The sequence below is a fragment of the Felis catus genome, chromosome A1, assembly GCF_018350175.1.
Source record: "Felis catus isolate Fca126 chromosome A1, F.catus_Fca126_mat1.0, whole genome shotgun sequence".
NCBI classification, from domain to species: Eukaryota; Metazoa; Chordata; class Mammalia; order Carnivora; family Felidae; genus Felis; species Felis catus.
The window spans coordinates 124,352,760-124,377,627 of NC_058368.1; the positions used below are offsets into that span (position 1 = coordinate 124,352,760).

The 24,868-nt window shown below is 37.5% G+C and overlaps 1 protein-coding gene across 5 annotated transcripts in view; it reads right to left on the bottom strand.

Annotated features, from left to right (window-relative positions):
- The window catches only part of ANKRD55 (ankyrin repeat domain 55), a 284,495-nt gene that overhangs the window by 59,552 nt on the left and 200,075 nt on the right, over positions 1 to 24,868 (bottom strand). For 4 of the 5 annotated variants that reach the window (XM_045060815.1, XM_019834369.3, XM_019834390.3 and 1 more), the window contains one exon: positions 7,130 to 7,252. In XM_045060815.1, the coding sequence (XP_044916750.1) occupies positions 7,130 to 7,252 (123 nt within the window). Of the gene's footprint in view, positions 1 to 7,129; positions 7,253 to 7,452; positions 10,438 to 24,868 lie in introns of those variants that run through there. The other variant, XM_045060823.1, reaches the window with a different exon arrangement.

Genomic DNA, 24,868 nt, shown 5'->3' on the forward strand with positions numbered 1-24,868 from the left:
AGGTAGACCTGTGTTGCTACTTATAGCAACCATTTTTGCTGCATCCCAAAGGCTTTGGATCACTGTGTTTTAATTTTCATTTGTTTCCATGTACTGTTTAATTTCTTCTTATATTTCCTGGTTGACCCATTCATTGTTTAATAGCATGTTATTAAAAAAAATAGCATGTTATTTAACTGCCATGTATTTCTGGTCCTTCCAGATTTTTTCTAGTGGTTGATTTCTAGTTTCATAGCATTGGGGTCAGAAAAGACATATGGTATGACTTTGATTTTCTTGAATTTGTTAAGACTTGTTTTTTGGCCTAATATGTGATCTTTTCTAGAGAATGTTACATGTGCACTTGAAAAGAATGGGTATTCTGCTGTTTTAGAATGTAATGTTCTAAATATATCTGTTAAATCCATCTGGTCCAGTGTGTCATTCAAAGCCGTTATTTCCTATTTTCTGTTTAGATGATCTGTCCATTGATGTAAGTGGGGTTAACATACCCTAGTATTATTGTATTATTATCAATCAGTTCCTTTCTGTTTGTTAGTAACTGTCTTATGTATTTGGTTGCTCCTATGTTGGGTGTGTAAATACTTACAATTGTTTCATCTTCTTGTTGGCTTGTCCCTTTTATTATTATATAGTGTCCTTTATCTGTTGTTACAGTTATTTATTTATTTATTTAATATTTATTTTTGAGAGACAGAGAGAGACAGTGTGTGAGTAGGGGAGCAGCAGAGAGAGAAGGAGACACAGAATCCGAAGCAGGCTCTAGGCCCTGAGCTGTCAGCACAGAGCCCAATCTGGGGTTCAAACCCATGAATTGTGAGATCATGTCCTGAGCTGAAGTTGGACGCTTAACTGACTGAGACATTCAGGTGCCCCCAATCGTTGTTTTAAGGTCTAGTTTGTCTGATATATGTACTGCTACTTTGGCTTTCTTTTCACATCTATTTGCATGATAGATGTTTCTCCATCCCCTCATTTTTCACTCTGCAGGTGTCTTTAGGTCTGAAAAGAGTCTCTTGTAGGCAACATATAGGTGGGTCTTGTGTGGTTTTTTATCCATTCTATTGCCCTATGTCTTTTGATTGCAGTGTTTAGTCCATTTACATTCAAAGTAATTACTGATAGATACGTATTTATTGCCTTTTTATTTCTTGTTTTGTAGTTGTTTCTGAAGATTTTCTCTGATCTTTTCTTGTCTTTCTCTCATGTTTTGCTGATTTTCTTTAGTGATATATTTGGATTTGTTTCTCTTTATACTTTGTACGTTTATTAGTGGCTTTTGATATATGGTTTGATATATAGGTTTGTTTATAACCTCTTATGCATATTATATAGGAGTCTATATTAATTTGATGGTCATTTAAGTTTAAATCCATTCTTTTCCCCTCTCCTCCCCCTTTTAGATATATGTATTATGTTTTACATCCTTTGTTTTTGTGAGTTTTTGACTTTTTTTTTTTACAGAAATATTCACTTACTGCTTTTGTGTTTCCTGCCTTTATACTGTCACTTGTGGTCTCTTTTTCATTTAGAGTCACCTTTAATATTTCTTGCAGGGCTTGTTTAGTGATCATGAAAGGTTTTGTTTGTCTCAGAAATGCTTTATCTCTTCTTCTGTTCTCAATGATAGCCTTGCTGGATAGAGTATTGTTGGCTGCAGATTTTTCCCATTCAGCACTTTGAACATATTATGCCATTCCCTTCTGTCTTGCAAAGTTTCTGTTGAGAAATCTCCCATGAGCCTTTTGGGCTTTTCCATGTAGGTTACTGACTTCTTCTGTCTTGCTGCTTTTAAGATTTTTTCTTTATCACTATATTTTGTAAATGTTATCATACATCTTAGTTTGTTGATTTTGATGGGAATTCTCTATGCTTCCTAGATATAAATATCTCCTTTCTTCACTGATAAGGAAAGTTTTCAGCTATTATTTCTTCAAAGAAAATTTCTGCCCCCTTTTCTCTCTTCTTCTTCTGGGGCTCCTGTAATACAAATGCTACTATCTTTAATGGAGTCACTGAGTATTCTTATGATTATTGCTTTAAATTCTCTATCAGGCATTGTTACTTAAAAATGTTTCATTTAGATCTCTGGCTCTGGCCCTGTTCTGTTCTTTCAGTTGGGATGAATTTCTCTGTCTCCTCATTTTGTCTACCTCTCTGTGTCTGTTTCTGTGCCTTAAGAATGTCAGCTATGTCTTTTGTTATTGAAAGTAGTAACTTTATGAAAAGGAGGTCCTGGAGTGCCCTGCAGTGTAGTGTCCCCTGTTCATCAAGACCTGGCACTTCAGGAGAGTATCCTATGTGTGCTGCTTATGCCTTGCTATTGCATCTGAGTCACTTTTCTTTTCAGTACAGTTGTCTGCACTGACTCTGCCTGCTGTGGACTGTGCTAGCTCTCTGTGATGTTAGTGGACCCAGGCAGAGCAGCTCTGAGGGTGCATGACCCCTGGGGAACTTGGGAGCAGGGTGGCAGTATTAGCAAAATTTGTGTTGGGCCACTAGGCCTATGCTGGATCACCTCAACTGCTGTGGTGGCTGCAAGCTCTGCACTACATGGCAGGGGGCGTGTGGCAGGGTGCTGTGCTGTTGCTGGGCGGGGCTCTAGATAGCAGTTGTTCACCTGGTGGCTGGGTGGGGCATGTGTGTACTTTTAACAAAATTTGCCTTGAGCCTGGGCCAAAGCTATAAATGTCTGTGCAGCCCCACCTACTCCAGGTGGCTCTGTGTTTATGCTGGGGGGCAGGGGAGGAAAATGGTGCCTGCAAGTCCCTCATTTTCAGAGAAGTCCCCCAGTGTGCTCAGAAATCAGTATGAACACATCTGTCTCCCATGTGTCCTGGTGTTATGTAAATTCCAGTTTTTTTGTTGTCTCTCCATGTAGTCCACTATCTCTTTAAGGGCAGAGACCCAGCTATCATTCACTCTCCCAGCTCACCCAGAGCTGAGTCAGCTGACTTTTAAAGCTCCAGGCTCCAAGTCCCACTGTTTTTAAAAACTCACAGAATTCAGCCCTTCTAGTTTTTGAAGAAAAAACATTATGGGTATCAGTCTTCCTCATGTGATCACCTTGGTGCAAGGGCCTGTTTCTCTGCCCTCTCTCCCTGCAGTGCACAACTCCCTCCCTCCTGCAGGTAGCTTCCTTCCCCCTTTCTGATCTTCCTAAACTTTCAGGTGCAGTTTCTTCTCTATATTTAGTTTTTAAATTTGTTCTGCCAGTCTTTGGATCATTCTCCAGTTTATTGACTTGGATATAGATGATATCTAGTTGTAAATGTGGGATGGGGTGAGCTCAGTTTCCTCATACTCCTCCATCTTCCCAAGCTCTCCTGCTTGCTTTATTCTTTCTCAAAATTGATTTAACTATACTACTTCCTTTGCCTTTTTATATAAATTTTAGATAATTTTGTATATATCTACAAAAAATCTTGCTGGGGTTTGATAGAAATTGCATTAAATCTGCACATGAATTTGAAAAGCACTGCATATTTGCTATCTTCAGTCTTTTAATCCATGAGCATGGCATATCTCTCCATTTATTTAGATCTCCTTTGATTTCTTTCATTGGCATTTTATAATTTCCAGTATACAAGTCTTACATGTATTTTGTTATATTCACACCTAACTATTCTTTGTTGAGTGATTTTAAATAGCATTTTAATTTTAATTGTGGATTCCATGTGTTCATTTCTGGTATACAGGAATATAATTTGTTTTTCTGGATTGATTTTATATCTTGTGACCTGTATCCTGAACTCAGTTGTAGAAGTTTTTCTTGGTAGCCTCCTTAGTATTTTCTATGTGTAAAATCAAGCTGTGCAAAAAGAGACATTATTAGTTTTTCATTTTAAATAGATATGCCTTTATTATCTTTTCTTGCCTTTTTGTACTGGCTAGAACTTTCACCACTATGCTGAATATAAGTAAGAGTGGACATTTTTGCTTTGTTCCTGATCTTAGGTGTAAAGCATTCAGACTTTTTTACCATTAGGTAAAATGTTAGCTCTAGGTTTTTGGTTTTTTTTGTTTTTGTTTTATAGATACTCTATCAAATTGAGGAATTTCCCCTCTATTCCTATTTTTCTGAGAGTTTTTAATCATGAATGTATGTAAAATTTTGTCAAATACTTTTCTGCATTCATAGGTATAATTGTGTGATTTTTCTTTTTTAGCTGGTTAATATGGTGGATTACATTGATTGATTTTGAAATATTGAACCACACATCCCTACAACAAATCCCACTTGGTCATGGTATATAAATCTTGTTATATATTACTGAATTATATTTGCTAATATTTTACTAAGGCTTTCTTTATCGACATTCATGAGGAGGATTGGTCTTTAGGTTAATTTTTTACATCATCTTTTATATCATCTGGTTTTAATATCAGGGTAATACTAGCTTTATAAATATAACTGAAAAGAGTTTCCTTCCCATATTTTCTGGGAGAGATTATTTACAATTGGTGTTAACTATTATTTAAAACTTTGTAGGAGTTTCTAGGGAAACTATCTAGGCCCAAACATTTCTTTTTCTGGGAATTTAAAAATAATGAATGTACTTTCCTTAATATTTGTAGAGGCATTCAAATAGTCTATTTTCTATTGGATAAGTTGTGGCAGCTTATCTTTATGGAGGAATCTACCCATTTAATCTAAATAGTTAAATATATGGGTGTAGAGGTTTTGTTTGTTTGTTTGTTTTTTGTAATTCCTTTTTATTGGTTAGATGTCTGCAGGGTCTATAGTGATATCTTTGGTTTCACTCCTGACAGTGGTCATTTGTGACTTCTTTCATTTTTTGTCTGTTTTTTATTGCTAGAATTTTGTCAATTTTATTGATCTTTTCAAAGAATCAGTTCCTTGCTTCAGTGATTTTCTTTACTGTTGTCTATTTTCAATTATCCTTATTTCTATTCTTTCTTTATTAGTTCTTTCCTTTGGGTTTATTTTGTTCTTTTTTTAAGTTCTTGGGGTAAGAACTTACATTATTGACTGATATTTTTCCTCTTTTCTAATGAATGTATTTAGTGTCATACATTTCCTTCAGCATTGCTTTGCCTGTGTCACACAAATTCTAAGATATATTTTCACTTCCACTCATAGGCAGGACAAGCTAGGATTGAACCCAGTCTGGCTCTTGCACTTATCACACAAGTAGTATCAAACATTTGTCTCTCCTCATTTCCCATTATTAGCCATGAAGCAGATGTACAAGTAAATCTCCTTTAAAAAGAAACAAGCAAACAAATAAACAAAAAAAACTACTATTGATAAGTTAGGGACAACTACTCACTTTACAAAACATTTTGCTGTCATGATAAGGGATTCTCAAGCTCTTCATGGGACAGGTACACTGGTTAAAAATCATTAATGACACAAGTACTAAGACAGAAAAAGCAATGATAGAACTTTTTATTATGGGGTGCCTGGGTGGCAGTCGGTTGAGCATCTGTCTTTGGCTCAGGTCATGATCTCACGGTTTATGAGTTGGAGCCCTGCACTGGGCTCTCCGCTGTCAGCACAGAGCCCACTTTGGATCCTCTGTCTCCCTCTCTCTCTGCTCCTTCCCCACTTGCACTCTCTCTCAAAAATAAATAAACATTAAAAAAAAAAAAAAACCCAAACACTTTTGTTATAGTCCCACAAGTCCCTGATGCTCTTTTTTTTTTTTTTTTTTTTTTTTTGGCCTATTTTCTTTTAGTTGTTCAGATTGGCTCATTTCTATCATTCTATTTTTAAGTTTGTTGATCCTTTCCCTCTGCTTCCTCACTCTGCTGCTGAGTTTATTTACGGAGTTTTTAATTGTGATTATTGTATTTTTCAGTTTAAAAATTTTCCATTTAGTTCTTCTTTATATCATCTATTTCTTTGTTTAAGCTTCCTATTTCTTCATTTGTTTCAAGCATGTTTGTAATTGTTCATTGAAGTTTTTTTTTTTTTCATGACCTCTTCAAAATCTGTCAGGTAATTCTAACATCTATTATCTCAGTTTTGTATCTATTGGTTATCTTTTTTCATTCAGTTTGAGATCTTCCTGTTTCTTGATATAACAAATTGTTTTTTATTGAAATCTGGACATTTGGGATATTGTGTTGAGTTGCTTAATTTTACTTAAACCCTCTATTTTAGCTGGCTTTCCCTGACAATGCTCCAAAGGGGGAGAAGGTATGTACTTGTGACCTCACTATTGCCAGGTCCAAGTTCCCTATTTAGCTTCCATTGATATTTGAGGGAGAAGATTCTTCATTACTGGGTGGGAGTACTGGCAACTAGGGGGAGGGAGGCTCACTAGTTGGGGTGGAGGTCCAAGATCTCTACTAGGTCTTTGCTGGAATAATGAGCTTAAAGCCACAGGTTCTCATTTGTCTGTTTTTTGTGTGATGTTTGGTTGGAGTAGACTCATTACTGTCTACAAGTTTTCTGTGTTGCTATGTGGTCCCTTTCCTGGTTCTTTGGCTAGAGGGCAGGCTTTTTTGGGGGCTTTGTTTTTTTTTTGTTTGTTTGTTTTTTTTTTGTTTTTTTTTTTTGGTCTGTGACTGTTGGCCCTTCTGAGCTGTTGGATTCTTCAACTCCAAGCTGGGATATAAGAGGCAAAAAAGAAAACCCAAGAAACTTACCACAGTGTTACTCCTTGGGTCACATGGTCCCAGCCAATCTGTCATTTTCTCTCCACCTTCGGGAGTGTTCTTATGTTTATATTATATACAACATCCAGGATTTTTAGTTATATTTAGCAGGAGGAATGGAGAAACAAGTACATCTACTCCATCTTCTGAGAAGCAGGTCTTTGCTTCTGGCTTTAATAGTCATACTTTCCCAACATCCACTGCTACCAAAAATAGCCCTCTTTCTATATTCCTTTTTTAACTACTTGGTGTATCTAATTTAGTCATTCATACAAATAAGTTGCAAATAAATCTAAATCAACTAGATTCCTTGCATGAAGTGGTGTAAAAAAATTTGAAAGATTTGTGTCCAAGACTATCATTTAAAGACAAGCCACTCCTTGTCCCTCCAGTACCCAATGGCCTGTTAGATGTAATTTTAACAGTGCTCACCTCTGAAGACCATCTCTAAAAGAATAGAGAAGAACATTCTGCAGGCTTCAAAAATGAATAAATAGCTCACCTTCACTGTCACAGCATTCTAGGATGGAAGGGTCTTCACGAATTACTGAGGTCAGAGCATTGACATCTCCATTAGAAGCTGCCTGATAAACCATGGTCAGGTCAACTTCCTCAGATGAGTCACCTTCATGAATCAAAAAGAGATACACTTAGTGTGTGCAGCAAATTCACTGAAAGAATAACAACACCCACAACATCGCACATACAAGTGATTCATGAAAACTTCTTTAATGAATCTGAGCAGGAGGCTGAGTCATCCTCTTATAAGCAACCTCAATGCTTCTGAAGAAAGGTGGACCCCTGTGGGTCATGTTGTAACATTACCATATATTGGGAAGGAGTCTGAGGGATTAGATGTCCTCTGAGATTTTGTGACTCTTTCTAGGCCTTCAGGCTTCTCAAAATCAGTGAGACTAGAAAGGAAAATGGGACCCTCATGTTGGTTCTAGGCTCCCCTCTGATCTGAAACATGATAAATTTGTTAAACTCAGTGAATCAGTTTACCTACCTCTGATAGAGATATTGCATTATTTTCTGTTCTTCTGACATCCTCTCCACTCTATTCCCCTCAGCTGTGTTCCCTGAGGGCTGATGCTTGCTGACTACTTCACCCAGGTACCCTCCCTCTTTGGCTTGCCCATAGGAGACACTGGCAAGAGACTGGTAGGGAGAAGGGAAAGAGGTAGGGAATTTCTTTCTGCCTTTCCCTGGTGTAGTGTCTAATAGTAGCTGCTGCTCTCCCACCAGGATGTTCCTCCTCCCCAGAACCAGCTCTTACTGTGCTCCCTTTGGTAATAAACACCATTCTCGCCACCCTGCCGCATCTCTGCTGCAAACTTCTTCATTTGAACCAGCTGGGGTTACATGACATGCTGTTTCCAGAAAGAAGAGACCTGTATGCAATTGCTTTGAATTTGGTAGCCACCTGTACTATACCTTTGTGCAAGACTAAACCAATTGAACCAACTAATAGTACTGCCAAAAGTGACAACAGAACTGTGGGTCAAGTGACCCTAGGGGAGCACCGTAAGGGCTGGGAGCTTTAGTGAGGTGCTATGCAGAGTCCTTCTACTTTTACAATTCCCCCCCATACATAGCCATTATTCAGGGAAAATATATGTAAGAAAAGTTTTTTTAATTGTGTTTTTTCTATGAATGTGGACATTGCACCAGAAATACTTTACAGTTCTAATATATCTTTAGTTGGCAGGGATCCTAACCTATTGGCTGGGTTTCTCTGCCCCAGTACTTCTGGGAAGTGATTAGTGATTTTTTAACCAGTTGACCTGTCCCAGATGGAGCTTGTTATTGCAAATGGTTCACTTACCACAACAAGCTGCTTTGTAAAGTGAGTGGTTCCCTAATTTATCCACAGTAAATTTGTTGTAGGTGGTGGTGTTTTTAAAGCAGGCTCACCTGCGCATTTGCCTGGGGGCTGGAAATAGGAGATGAGAGATGTCAGGGTCAAATGTCCCCTCTGCTATAAGAACTCTGCAGCCACACACCTTGGGTTCAAGTCCTGGTTTTTACTAACTAGCTCTGTGAATTTGGGAAATTACCTGCTCTGGGCCTGTTTCCTTGTTTCTAAAATGGAGATGATGATGATGATGACGATGACAACTACCTATGTCATAAAGTTGTTGTCAGGAATAAGTGAATTAATACTTAATCCTATGTGCTTTTAGAACAGAGAATAGCATGTAGTAGACACTATATATACTTTGCTACTACTACTTTTGTTTTGTGCATGTGTGTGTTTGTGTTTAGGAAATATGAGAAATCTGGAGCAAATAGAGAAGAAGGCCTCTTTTTGATGATGGCTAGATCAAGAATTCATACTTTGCACAGAACATTTACTCTGCTGGAAGCCCTCCTAGGAGTCTAGGAATTTTTTAAAGGTTGATAATGATGTCTTTGGGCCCCAAAATAGGGCTCACACTTAAGGACAATGATGGGCCTGGTATCTGGTTATATGACCACATCCAAAGATGCTGGTAATGTCACCTCAGAAAGAAGATCTTGGTGTTGGGCTGTGAAGCTCTGTGTTAACAGCATGTTTACATTTTATATAACATGTTTATAATACATATATACACATGATTATAATATGTTCAATATTGAGCGCAATCAAATCTGTAAGGCACATTCATCACGCTGTTGAGCATATACAGTTGAGACAAACAAGGAATTCACTGCTTGATAGAATTAGAATCCCCAAAATAACTTTCCAAGAGGATTCTAATAAGATTGTATTTAATAGGAATAAATACAGGGCAATGTATCCTAGTTTTAAAACACTCAGTTGGACTTACTGAAGGGTAGCTGACTTTAGTTATTGTTGCTCAAAACCCCCTCAGCATACAGGTGACCTTAACCTGAGCATTCTCTAGGGATCAGCTCTTCTCCACTTTTGGACCATGGGCTGATTCAGTGGAGTTGACAACATCCCTGGTCAGGGGCAGAACACATGACCTGGAAATAAGCCACTCAGCACCAGCATTATCTGGCCACAGAGATTGGTTCAGGAACGTGACCCAATCAGAGGCCATGAATGGCAATATGCTTTGATCAGAATTGCTGGGAGCAATACTGTTGCTTTATTCCACCACCCATGAACTTGGGAGAGACTGGGAGGCATCTTATGGGTATAGAGACTAAGAATAAAGAAAACACAAGGAGCAAAGCAGAGTTCTACAAAAAGAAGGAAATAATTGAGACCTGGTGACATCATTTGAACTCCTGAATCAAGCCACACTTCAAGGCCCCACCATTAAATTTAAGTGTGCCAATAAATTCTTTTTTTGTTTGTCAGTTTGCATAGTTTGTGTATTTGCTTTTTCCTTTTAATCACTGAAAGAGTTCTAAGAGCTAAAAAGGTTTTAGCAGTGGCACATCAGTTAAGAACTTAGGGGTTTAGCTTCGTAGTTTGCTTTGTAGGAATGAACAGTGTGATGAACTAGTAGGAGCTTTGGCTGTATTATTAATCATTTAGCAAACAGATTGAAGGAGGTGATAGGCTTTTCTGTTCTTAACTGGTCAGTGTTATGTTGAGGTCTATGGCCTGTGTGTGGATTAAATGGGCTATTGGTGGTTGGAGAACATTCAGAGTGACCAGAATGGGGTATGTATGGATTTCATTCATGTCACTTGAGGAACAATTGAAGAAATAGATGTCTTTACACCAGAGATTATTCCATTGGGTCATGATAGCAGCCTTCAGATATTTGAAGATTTTTTTTAAGTAAAAAATTGTGGTGAAAAATATGTAACAAAAAATTTACCATTTCAATGTTTTTTGTTTGTTTCTTTTGAGAGAGAGAGAGAGAGAGAGAGAGCGAGAGAGGGAGAGAGAGAAGGAGAGAAGCGGAGCTTACCTGATGTGGGACTCGAATTCAGAACAGTGAAATCATGACTGAGTCAATATCAGATGCTCAACTGACGGAGCCACCCAGGTACCCTCCATTTCAACCCTTTTTAAGTGTGCAGTTCAGGGGCATTATGTACATTCACAGTGTTGTGCAACCATCACCATCAATCATTTCCAGAACTCTTTTCATCTTCCAGAATTCAAACTCTGTACCCATTAAAATAGTAACTCCTGACTCATCTCTCATACCAGCCCCTGTAAACTACCATTCCACTTTTACCATTCACTTTCTGTGAATGTGACTACTCTAGGAATCTCATACAAGTGGAATTGACAGTGTTTGTGCTTTTGTGACTCGCTTATTTTACTTAGCATAATGTCCCAAGGTTGATCCATGTTGTAGCATGTGTCATAATTTCCTTCTTTTTCAAGGTTGAATAATATTCTATGTTTAGACCACATGTAGTTTATTGATTTATCCACTGATGGATATTTGGGCTATTTGTACCTTTTGGCTATTGCAAATAATGTTATCATGAATATGCTTATTCAAATATCTCTTTGAAACCCTGATTTCAATTCTTTTGGGTATAAACTTAAAAGTGGAGTTGCTGGATCATATGATAATTTTATTAAACAATTTTTAAGAACCATCATAATGTTTCCCACAGTGGCTGCACCATTTTATATTCCTGCCAACAACACAGAAGGTTTCTAATATTCCTATGATCTTACTGACACTTGTTATTTCCTGTTATCGTTTGATGTGTTTGTTTTAATAGTACATAGTCTAATGGTTGTGAGGTGATATCTCATGATTTTGATTTGCATATCCCAATTATTAGTCATTTTGAATATCTTTTCATGTACTTATTGGCTATCTGTATATCTTCCTTGGAGAAATATCTCCTTAAGTCCTTTGTCCATTTTTTAATCAGGTTGTTTGTGTTTTGGTGTTAAGTTATAAAAATTCTTTATACATTCTGGATATTAACCCCTTATCAATTTATGATTTACATATATTTTCTCTCATTCTGTGGATTGCCTTTTCATTCTGCTGATCATATCCCTTGATGCGCAAAACCTTTTAACTCTGATGTAGTTCAACTTGTCTACTTTTTCTTCTGTTGTCTATACATATGTCATCATATCCAAGAAATCACTGTCAAATTTAATGTCACAGAGCTTTTCCCCTATAACTTCTTCTAAGATTTTTATAGTTTTAGGTCTTATGTTTGTATCTTTCATCGATTTTGAGTTAATTTTTGTATATGGTGTTAAGGTAAGGGTCTGATTTTTCTTCTTTTACATATGACTATCCAATTGTTCCAGCACTATTCTTCCCCATTGAATGGTCATGGCACCCTTGTTGAAAATCAGTTGATTTATATGTCTGGGGTTATTTTTAGGCTCACAGTTCTGTTACATGGATCTATATGCCTGACTTTATGTTAGTACTACAGAGTTTTGATTACTGTAGCTTTGTAGTATATTTTGAAATCTGGAAGTGTTGAAACCTCCAACTTTATTTTTCTTTTGTAAGATTATTTTGGCTGTTTGGGACTCCTTGAGATTCCACATGGCTTTTTAGGATTGATTTTTCTGTTTCTACAAAAATAGAAAAAAAAATTTGACTGAAGGTCACAAAACCATTTATATGCAGATCTATGTAAACAATAAATTCTTCTTTCTCTTCTTTCTTATCTAATATTTATTTTTCTATCTAGTATAATTGGAATTTTGATCAAGATTACATTGAATCTGTGGATTTATTTGGGTAGCACTGACATCTCAACAATATTATCTTCTAATCCATGAAATGCAAGATGTCTTCCCATTTATTAGTGTCTTCTTTAATTCCTTTCAGCAATGTTTTGTAGTTTTCAGTGTGTAAGTCTTTAGCATCCTTGGTTAAGTGTATTCCTAAATATTTTATTTTATTTTTTGATGCTGTTGTAAATAGAGTTGTTTTTCAAACAAGTTTTTTTTTTTTTTTAATTTACATCCAAATTACTTAGCATATAGTGCAGCAATGATTTCAGGAGTAGATTCCTTAATGCCCCTTATCCATTTAGCCCTTCCCCCCTCCCACAACCCCTCCAGTAACCCTCTGTTTGTTCTCCATATTTATGAGTCTCTTATGATTTGTCCCCCTCCCTGTTCTTATATTATTTTTGTTTCCCTTCCCTTATGTTCATCTGTTTTGTCTCTTAAAGTCCTCATTTGAGTGAAGTCATATGATATTTATCTTTCTCTGACTAATTTCACTTAGCATAATACCCTCCAGTTCCATCCACGTAGTTGCAAATGGCAAGATTTCATTCTTTTTGATTGCCGACTAACACTCCATTGTGTATATATATATATATATATATATATATATATATTTCACATCTTCTTTATCCATTCATCCATCGATGGACATTTGGGCTCTTTCCATACTTTGGCTATGGTTGATAGTGCTGCTATAAACATTGGGGTGCATTTGCCCTTCAAAACAGCACACCTGTATCCCTTGGATAAATACCTCATAGTGCAATTGCTAGGTCGTAGGGTAGTTCTAGTTTTAATTTTTTGAGGAACCTCCATACTGTTTTCCAGAGTGGCTGCACCAGCTTGCATTCCCATCAAACAAGTTTTTAAGCAAAGAATTTTATGGTTAAATTGTTTCATGGAACCCCAGCAGTTAGAAATAGCAGTGAGTGACAATGACAGAGAAAAGGGTATTTTAAATGTTAAAGCACTGTAAAAATATTATGGGCCACCTCAAGAGGTAGTGAGTTTTCTGACATTGAAGATGGCCAATGCTGGCTAGATAGCCACCAAAGAAGTGTACTGTAGAAGGAATTCAGCAGCATGAGGCATAGCACAAGGGAACAAGAAGATGTATGAGGCAGAAGAAAGCCTATTTCAGAGTTCCTTCTAGCCTTGAGTTGTCATACTCAACCACTGAGCCATTAAGAAACAGGAAATGAAGGGGTTTCTGCAGAGGATGTGTAGAAATAGTCAATTTAAGTTGTGGTCAATGAAAATAATTAGCTGTAAACTTAAGACTATACAAAGAATTCCTGTGAAAATGAGAAAGGGTGATGTAGAAATAAAATAGTAAGTATAAGGAGAAGGATGAATGATGGTCCTTAATGAATCTAAAAGAGAAGGAATTTTTTTTCTACTGAAGGTCACAAAACCATTTATATGCAGCAATACATGAACTCTTTCTTCTTTCCTTCCTTCTTGGCTTACCTGTCTATTGATGTATCTATCATCTACCTATTTGTCTACCTAGTATTATCTAACTACATCCAGCCCATGGTTTGAATGGGTCTTGCATCTCTAATTGTGTGAAAGTAAAACAGACAGACTTATGTATGGGTGCATAAAGAGAAATTCCAGAATTCACACAGAGGGGGAGAGACTGAAAGTAGATAAAATGGAAAAGAGACAAATAGGAAGAAAGAAGCGTGTGAATAGATGTAGATTATGTTTTATAAAAATGATATTGTTGTATATGTATAAACATGAAATATGGAAGATTGGAAGAATATGCATCAAAAAGACAACAGAGATCATTTCTTGGATGTTCTTTAGAAATTTCTGTATTTTCCAAATTCTCTAGATGAGTTTATGTTTTTAAAAATTATTGAAGTAAGTCAAGTCTTTTCCTTAACGGCTGAGGGGTATGTCTTATAAGCTTTACACGTGCTACTACTGGGGCACCTGGGTGGCTCAGTCAATTAAGCATCTGACTTTGGCTTAGGTCAGTATCTCACTGCTCATGAGTTCGAGCTCCGTGTTGGGCTCTGTGCTTACAGCTTGCAGCTCTGAGCCTGCTTTGGATTCTGTATCTCTGCCTCTCCCCACTCACTTGCTCAAGTGTTCTCTCTCTGTCAAATATAAACAAACATTAAAAAAATACTTTAATAACATGATATTACTAAATGGGTAAACAGAGCCTAGTTATGTCTATAACTGAGAAAACAAGTCCTGGATATTTGACAAAGTACTGAAAAAGAAAAAATATATATGTCTTTTTCTAATTCTGCCCTTTACAAATACCCTAGATTAAAAAAAACAGGTATGGGGCACCCGGGTGCAGTTGGTTAAGCGTCTGAATTCAGCTCAGGTCATGATCTCATAGTTTGTGAGTTTGAGCCCCACATGGGACTCCGCACTGGCAGTGCGGAGAATGCTTGGGATTCTTGCTCTCTCCCCTCTCTCACGGTCCCTTCCCTGCCTGTGCTCAATCTCTCTCTCTCAAAATAAATAAATAAATAAATAAATAAATAAATAAATAAATAAAACCAGATACATATTTTAAAATTGTATCAATTTTCACCTAAAAACTGGAAGGATAGGCATTCTTGTAATCATCTATTTCCCTCCTTTTTCATGGTTAAAAACCCTGAAAGTGTTCTGGAGGTATCACAAATTGTCTACCTAACCTTAAGTGCCTACCTCTTTAATAGTGGCACTTGTGTTTCTTTGAATCTCAGACATATGACAGGCCAGTAGAAATGTTTGGGATTAGAGGACCTTCCTCAGAATTTCTCAGATTTACATAAATGTAGGCCCCTTTTCTAGTTCTGTCCTTGAGTTATTATGGAGGAGTTTCTTGGGAAAGCCATTGCCTGCATCAGTTACTGGCTTATTTTATTGAAATTTACCTAGAGGTCAGCTTGACACTTGTTCTGCTTAAGCTGTGACCGTTTTGTGCAAGAGTTGGGTCAATGTGAAAATAGATTAGGTATTGCAGTTTCAAGAGTCTAAAGAATGGTCTTGAGAGGCTTTCTTCAGTTCATTCTATCCTGATTATGCTTGGGTGGATCACCCACTCTAGAATCACCATGAAGTCTAGATCCAACAGAGGATTTTGTAGATCTTTCTTAAACTGTTCCTTGCAGTGGAATTGATTGCCTGTGAGGAATTGAAGTTTAATCACTCATCCATTTACTCAACATCTACCCTTAGGCTAGTGAAATTGCTGGGACAAAGGTTGTAGAGTCTCTGTGTTTAAGAAAGACACACCCTAGTGGGAATACAAATGTGCAATTGACAACAGAAATATACCAGTGCTATGGCAAGATGAAGAATCACTTAAATGAATAGTTTCTTGGGCATTCTCCTAATTCAGATCCCTCTCTCCTCCTGCAGGATTATTCTGGGTGTTTTAGGGATAGTAGAGAAATTGCATTTTGGGAGCTGCCTGGAATGACTTATCCATAAGGTGGTGAGGCCTTTGTAATTTTAGGAAGGATGCCAGGCCTACACTGTATCCTGATGGCTCCATGTGACAATGTTGCCACCCACTGGTGATGAAGAGTCTCTGTGGGCCTTGACCTGGTCCCTGAACTAGAATGGTGTCAGTCCTGCTGGACAGAATTAAAAGTCAGTGTGGAAGTCTTTGGAAGTACAGAAACAAGTTTAAAATCATTGATACATGGAATTGAAACAAAAGTAGTTTCATCCGACTCATTATATATGTCATGTGACACACTGCATACTTACTTGGAGGCAACATAGAAAAACCATAAGGTCATAGACCCAACCTCCAGAGTTTGAACCCTAGCACTGCCACTTACCTGCTGGCTGTGTGACCTTGGGTGCAGTGCTAAACCTCTCTATTCATATTCTTCATTTGTCAAATGCGTGAGACTAGTAATTACCTGGTAAGGCTGTCTGGAGAGCTAAATAAGTTAATCCATGTAAGGTGCTTATAGCAATGCCTGCACAGAGTAAGCACTGAAACCATGTCAATTATTATTAATATTACTTCTTTAGTGTAGATAGTACTCTCTGTCTTCTATGTCCTTAATGACACCCTTTGCATTGCTGGGCAGGCTACAGAGATCTTGTGAGCTGAAACATTTTGGTATTTCTCCTGTTTTTTCCTCCAGTCCCTCAGGGTGTATTGGCTGAAGCTTTAAGAGTGTTTTATAAAGTACCAGTCATATGAAAGGAGGAAAAAGTATCTCTCTAACATTTTAAAGAGAAAAATAGCTCCAAATTTTCTGCATATGCCAGCTGAGAGAACAAGTACTCAAAGCAACTTTCATGCCCTGGGAGTAGAAAAGGAGATTTTATTTTGTGGGGAGGAAGTCTTGCAACAATATTATCTCCAGGGTAAATATCTGGCCACCATCAGACCTTTCTTAATAACTAGATTTGTGATGTAGCACATGTTGTGTTTCTTTGAATCTCAGCTGCACTGTGTTCCTCGGGGTGCTTCTTCTGACCTGTGAATGTCATTCCACAGTTGGCATCTCTATTGAACCTGGGGTGGTGGTGAGGTGGGGTCTGGGGGCACTGGAAAATGGAATTTACTATTTTAAGAAGCATGTCTGTGTTGAACTTCAATAGTGATGCCTCTCTAGAATGTATTTTCATAGAATGAACTTTCATTTTAATAATATTAATTCTTAAGAAGAACTGAATTTTCAAAGCATAGGGCTTTGAATATCCGTTCAATGAATGGATTGATTGAGTGATTTAGCACGCATTTTCAATGGGGTTTCTCAGCCTTTGGAGTCTTGTGGACATCTTGATGTTAAAATACTGTGTCAGTAAGTTCTCTGGCAATTAGGCAGGTATAAATTTTAAATGAATTTTATGAAGGACTGTGCTAGCTTAGTTGGCCTTTGGAAATTGCAAAGGAAGCCAAGTGTTGTTATTCAACCACCCTTCCTTCAATACCCCTAACTCTTTTGTAGATCAAATACATCCCTCAACCTATCTTTTTCACTTTCCAAAAATGGGAGGTGTATACATCAAGTATTTGTCATTTTACCTGGGGACTCTGGGAGGTGAGGAATTGGTGAAAAGTCAGAGTTTGTTAGCTGAGGGAAGACATGAGCACCATTTTCAAATACTGGAAAACTGGAAGAGGATTTAGATTTGTTTTCTGTAGATGCACAGGGAGAACTAGTGGTGGGTAGTTTCTGGTGAGTAGAAATTGACCTAATTGAGACTTCAAATAACTAGAGCTATTCAAAACTAGAAGAGCTTATCTTGCGAGCTAGTGTGCTTCTCATCACTACCCAAGTTTAAGTGGGTTCTGACCAACAAAGCTTGGGATGCTGTTAATTAGATACCTGTGCTGAATAGAATGTTGGCCGCTAAGGTTCCTTTCATGATTGAGGTTCTACATGTCTTTCTCACCTCTGTGGAGAACCAAATAACAAATCACCTACTGTTGATGAATAATGACTATTGGGCTGGAAGGGGTTTGGAGAAGGAGGTCTTCCTTGGGTCCTCTAAAAGACATTTTTCAAGTGGCCCTCTACTGTAGCCTTGCTCTAGTGCCTTGATTTCCTGAAAACAGTTTAAGAAAACAAATTTAGTTTGTCTGTTCCAGCGTTAGAGATTGAACAAGTCTGTCACTCTGTAGTCCCTTTGCTTTGCATTGTTCCTGAAGCCTTGTTGCAGACACATTCTGTCAGCTGGTCTTCCATGGATGTCCTTGTTGTCTTGACTTCTCTTTCTCCCTCTTTATCAATAGTTAATTCAGATTGGACATGATCTCTTACTTATTTAAATTTTCTTTAAATTTGAACTGACCCTGAAAATTTCTACACTTGCTTTCTGTCCACAGTCACAAATTGACAATAAGTTCCTGAATGGCTGTCTCCATGTGTTTTTAAAGATGTCTGTTCCTGCCATGGTTTCGTTGTTGTGTAATAAAAGGCAGAGCATGAAGCCAAACCTAGTGAATAATCACTCTTTATATGTCTGTACTAGAATTTTGGTAGTATAGTTTTGCCTTTATTACAGGAGAAAAAAAATCTCTAACATTAGATAGTAGAAGCTAGAGTAGTGTTGGATGTATTGTAGATACTTGATAATTATGTGTTTATATGATTGCATCAGCATATTCTTTTCCATTTGGCAAGTTGAACAGAGTGCATATAATAACTGAAGTCTCAGGCGCCTGGGTGGCTCAGTCGGTTGAGCGTCCGACTTTGGCTCAGGTCACGATCTCGCGGTCCGTGAGTTTGAGCCCCGCGTCGGGCTCTGGGCTGATGGCTCAGAGCCTGGAGCCTGCTTCTGATTCTGTGTCTGGCTCTCTCTCTGCCCCTCCCCCATTCATGCTCTGTCTCTCTCTGTCTCAAAAATAAATAAACGTTAAAAAAAATTTATAAAAAAAAAGAACTGAAGTCTCATTTTTCATAATCCTTGGGAAAAGAGTGATGAAAAGTAGTGAAAGGAGTCTTCTCCTTTAAATAATTTTGTAAGGCTTATCACTAGGATTTTAAGTGGAGTTAAATGAACAGCTTCTGTCAACTATCAAATATAGATGTATGGTTAAAGTAAGGCTGGTTTATACTGTATTATCAGAACTTTATACATTTAATATTATGAGATCTAAAACAGTGGCAACAGAAATGACTTCTCAGTAACTAAGAGATGTGAATTCTCACTTAAATCTGAATCTCATAAAGAATCCTCTTTTTGAACAATGAGCATATTATCCAAGTGTGTTACTGTGAACCTATTTGGGTTCAGCTGCCTATTTTGTGAAATTAGAGGGTGACTATATCCTTGGATCTCAACACTGGCTAAACATTAGAGTCACCTTGGGAGCTTAAAAAAAAAACAACTGATGTTCAAATGCTATCCCCAGATATTTTGATTCAATTGATCTATCATTTTATGTTATTTTATTTATAATATTCTCTTGCTTTATAAAAACTACAAAATACAGATGAAAAGAAGAAAATACATCCTCAAAGATAATCACCATTAAGATGTTGATGTGTTGTATGTAGTTAACTTATGTGACGCAATGGGCTTCCTTCCCACCTCTTCCTTCCTGGAACCTCTGTTCCTCTACCTGCCTGTATGATGTAATGAGGGGGTATGGAGAAATGCTAGCAAGAGCAGAAGCCTGTGAGCCTGAAGGATCTGGTTGCTTCAGAATGAGAAACTGTGAGAGCCTCTGCCCTTTCCATCTTCTCCTTCAAAAGCTCCCCATTCTGCACTCAAAATGGGTATGACTGAAAATGAGTGGTAACCCAACTCACAGGCTATATAAATGAGAGGGCAGACTCCTGAGGAGCAAGCAAAGGGGATAAAACATCCAAAAAGTTGTGAGGCCAGGAGGCAAAAAAAAAAAAAAACCCAGGAGGGACAAAGTCCTAGAAGGTGCTATAGCATCCTGAGGTACTAAGCCTCAGGGATAAGGACAGTGACTTCATGCCTGTGGCTGCTGGTGGGACAGGACTAGCTGGCCAAGCTAGCCATACAACTCTTTAATCTCTCACACTGTGATCTTTCCACGGTTGGAATACAATGATAGAACCTGAAAAAAAATGACTAAAAGATCTTCTAAGACAGTGTGAGTTTGGCTAACAATAAGGGCATTTTGTTACTTATTTACTATGTGAATCTCTGTCTCCCCTTCCCCACCCCAATTCCCCTTCCGCAATAAGGCACCAGGTCAAGGGTCTATTTTAAGAGGTCTGTATTAAGAGTATCTAACAACTGGTTTATCAGAGCCTCCATCAGAATGGAAGCAGGCCTAATAGCTGGAGTGGGATCTATAACTTTTTAGCTGCTAAATTGTGGGTAATGTGTTTGTGTTCCTAGGGAATGATTGGTACAGAAGGATGGATGGTCCCTATTGATCACAGGGCACAGAGGTATTTTAATATTGTAACAAAATCAATGACTAACAGTTCTGAGCATAGTCCTGCACTTACACATATCTATTTATTCATTATTAAATGAGATTACGCTATACACGTAATTTTTATTTTTGCCCCTTTTCATTTAATATTTGATCATAAATGTTTTCCCATGTCCTAAGGTAAGATTTTAAAATGTTATTTATAAAATCTGGCATAAATCCCATTGACTGAACTTAGCCATAATTGATTTGATCCTTTTATTATCATAGGACATTTAAATTTTTTCTTTTTGGAGAATCGAAGGTTCTGTAGCTATTCCAAACAATGCCATAATATTCTTGCATATATATCTTTTTCCACGTCTTTGATTATTTGCTGTGGACATATTCCTAGAAGTGAACATGGGAGTCAAATCATTGACTCTTTGTTAAATTGGCCTCCCCAAGCAGGCTTTGACAGCACACCACTTCATCTTTCTTTTTAAAAAATTTTCTTTTAACGTTTATTTATTTTTTGAGACAGAGAGAGACAGAGCATGAACGAGGGAGGGGCAGAGAGAGAGGGAGACACAGAATCAGAAGCAGGCTCCAGGCTCTGAGCCATCAGCCCAGAGCCCGACGCGGGGCTCGAACTCACGGACTGCGAGATCCTGACCTGAGCAGAATTTGGACGCTCAACCGACTGAGCCACCCAGGTGCCTGAGACTTCGGTTATTATATGCACTGAAGTCAGACGCTTAACCAACTGAGCCACCCAGGCGCCCCACTTCATCTTTCTTAATGATAGTGTACATTATTATTTTAAAAAAATGAATGTTGATGTGAAAGATGGAAAATAATATATAATTTTCAATGGCCATTATTTATTCTTCCTGAGAGGAAGTTTTTTCATATGTTTATGGCCATCTTATCATTTAATGGTGTCCTTATATCTTATTATTTCAAGGCATTTATCTTTATCTAATTAATTTGCAATACTTTTATATACAGTAAGTACACTAGCTTTTCACCTGTTACCTAGGCTTCAGTTATTTCCCCTGTTTGCCGCTTAAGTTCCCAGGTGCTTTGTTGGTTCTTGAAAAATACATCTTCAAAATTCATGGACATTGCATTTTAAAAATTTATTTCATTGCTTTTATGATTAGAGAGGTCAGAAGTTGTGGGACCTTAGATTTATAAGCATGTTAACAGTTAACACTTAACTATAATTAATATAGAATTTCTAAACTTTATTTTTGGATACTACAATGTTTTCCCAAAGAGTCAATTATTGGATAATTTTCTGTTTCCTTCGTAATTTGTAATGGCAACCTTATCATATACTAAATCATTATTAACTCCTTACAGGAGGCTCTTCCTACCTTCTGTTCACTGAAACTGTGGCTTGGAAAGCAGAACCCTAGAACTGCCCTCTCTGCAGTGGTGCACACATGAACTTGGGGAGATAGCCAAAGTGCACCTCAGGCACATTCCAAAGAGTCCTGTGGTCAGTCTGCAGTCAAGGTTCTTAGCTTTTTTATGTTTCTAGCAGAGTTTTGAATTCTAGAATTTTTGGTAGCTTATTCGGAGGAACTGAAAAGCTCAGAACAACCCTAGAGTTAGTGAAAACTATTATACGACCACTTCTACAGCACAACAATGTCTCCAGTCACTATGATACTATCCACTGTTATTGTGCTCTTCATGTCTCTGTCACCCTGTGAAGAACAATCATAATGATAGTTAACAGTAACATTATGCTTATTCACCAGGCACTGCACTAAACCCTTTCTGTAAATCAACTCATTTAATTTTCACCTTATGAACTAGGTACTACAAATTATTCCCATTTACAGATGGGGAAACCGAGGCTTAGGGCAGGAAAGTGACTTACCCAAAGGCACCTAGGTAGCTGGTGAAACTCAGAAAAGGCTGCAGGCTATCAGGCCTCAGATTCCACCCTGTGACCCATGTGGACTATATATATAACTGCCCTTTCACTCAGGAGGCAGAGCTCTCACATATTCCAGTGAACTTGTGACCTTTCTCTTATGCTGGATGGTCATTCCACATTCCATTCTTTCTAACAGAGCCTGCGCCTGGCTCTCCACTCTGCTGCACAAGCTGTGTGCCTCAGCATTGTGCCTGACAGATGCCACCATTCTGCAGTTTATACTCATTTGTAGCAAAAGTACAATTTACACATTTGCTGAAAATTGGAAATGTTATCTATGAAGAGCTGTTTGTACACCAGGGAGACAATTAAAGTTAGCGGTAATAGTATAAAGATTCTAAAGTGAGGTTGACTGAATTCTTTTAATATATTAAGATAAATATGACAAAAGAACAAATAATTCTCATACTGATGCACAGAAAAGTGATTGAAAGTTTTCTAATCGCTTTTCTTTTTTAGCAACATTTATTTTTTAAGTAGTCTCTACACTCAATGTGGGGCTCGAATTTACAAACCCAAGATCAAGAGTTGGATGCTCTATCAACTGGACCAGTCAGGCACCCCCCTGATTTATTTTTTAAGGCCAGCATAAACTGCTAAAACACACAGACACACACAGACACACACACACACACACACACACACACACACAGAAGCACCTACAGAATAATTTAATTTGTGAGTACAAAATTCTAGGTTTTAAATTCTACCAAATCAAATTCAATTGGATATTTAAAGAATAATACATCATAATCAAACAGTTTATCATTTATAAAGATGTTTTGATTTTTGTTATCAATTGGCAAAATATATCACACCATTAGAACAAAGGGGAAATACATGATAATGCAAGTAAAGAATAGACAAGCATTTAATAAAATTTGATATATTTGTTACTTAAAAAATGCTTAATATCTAAGAGTAAAAGTTTACATTCTAAATTAAGTACATTTATTTCTAATCAACTCCAAACACCATATATAATAGCAAAACAATAGAGAAAGAAAGAAGACAAATTTTACCTAATGAAGTAAGTATGAAACAAAAAAAAAGATACAATAATCACAAAGGGAGAGCAAAATTATCATAATTTTAATAACAGCTAACTTTTACAGATGACTAATGTTCCATATACTGTTCTAAGACTTTCTTTTTTTTTTTAATTTTTAATGTTTATTTAATTTTGAGAGAGAGAGAGAGAGAGCACGAGCAGAGAAAGGCCAGGGAGAGAGAGAGAGACACGGAATCCGAAGCAGGCTCCAGGCTCTGAGCTGTCAGCACAGAGTGCCACGCGGTGCTTGAACCCATGAACTGTGACATCATGACCTGAGCTGAAGTCAGAGCTTAACCGACTGAACCACGCAGCCACCCTTACTGTCCTAAGAGTTTCATTTGAATTCAGGTATTTATTTGCTTCAACAATTCTATGAGGTAGATAGTATATTTATCCCAATTTACAGATGAAGAAATAGAAGCATAGAGAAGAGTTTAATAATTTCCCCACAGTTGCAAAGCTGTTAAGTGGCAGAGCAGGATTTGAAAACAGTCCATCTAGTTTCAACCTCTGCACAAGGATGGCACAAGAAAATTAGTGACAAAACAACAGAAGTAATAAGATTTGATTAAGTTAGTGAGGTTTAAAAATAAATATAAATTTGTAATAAATTTATAATAAAATAATTTGTAATAATTTACAAATAAAAATTTATAATAAAATAATATAAGCAGGAAATGACTCCTCCTTACACTGAAAACAAAAAAATTCCCAGGAGTAAATATTCAGAATCCAATTGAGGAGAACTTACAGAATTTTGCTGAATGATGTAACAGAAGAATTGAATTGATAGAGATACATGCCATATTCCCAGATAGGACAACTAAATAGTATAATAAATTTTAATTATTACACAGATTCATTTGTAAATTTAAAGTCATTTCAGTAAAAGTTTCAATAGTTTTTTGGGGCACTGGGTGTCTCAGTCAGTTAAGCGTCTGACTCTTAGTTTTGGTTCAGGTCATGATATTAGGGCTTTGTGGGTTCGAGCACTGCATCAGGCTCTGTGCTGGCAGTATGGCAACCTGCTTGGGATTCTGTCTCTCTCCCTCTCTCTATCAGCCCCTCCTCCATTTGTACCATCTTTATCTCTCTCAAAATAAATAAATAAACTTAAAAAAATTAAAAAAAATTTTTTTTTACATTTATTTGTTTTTGAGAGACAGAGAGAGAGAGCACACAAGCAGGGGAGGGGCAGAGAGAGAGGGAGACACAGAATCTGAAGCAGACTCCAGGCTCTGAGCTGTCAGCACAGAGCCCATCGCAGGGCTTGAACCTATGAGCCAGGCATGGTTGCAGGTGCTTTGTATGTATTAAGTCAATCTATATAAGCAATCCTTTGTAGTAGCCTCATCTTAGTTTACAAGGCTTTACAAGGAAAGTGAGCTGTAGAGATGTTAGCTGGGTCACACACTAAGTGGTGGCACTGGCCTTGAACCATTCAGTTTGGCTCCAGTGGCCATTACAACATTATACTGTATCCCCATCAATACCTCGATGTCTCAGTTTTCACATATAAAAAGTAAGGGAGTTGGATTCAACACTCACTGACGTTCCTTCCAATTCCAAAAAGTACTACTATTCTCAGTCATAACACTTCCAGGATCCATCCTGAAATTGGTTTCTGCTCTGACTGCCTGAAACCAGATGCCTGTGAGCCTATCTCTGCTCCCCTCTATATTCAGTGGTCAAGCTGAGTCAGCCAAGTTATGGCCAAAACTCTAGAACACCATTTTTGGATGGCACTAAGTAATCAGAAGGATA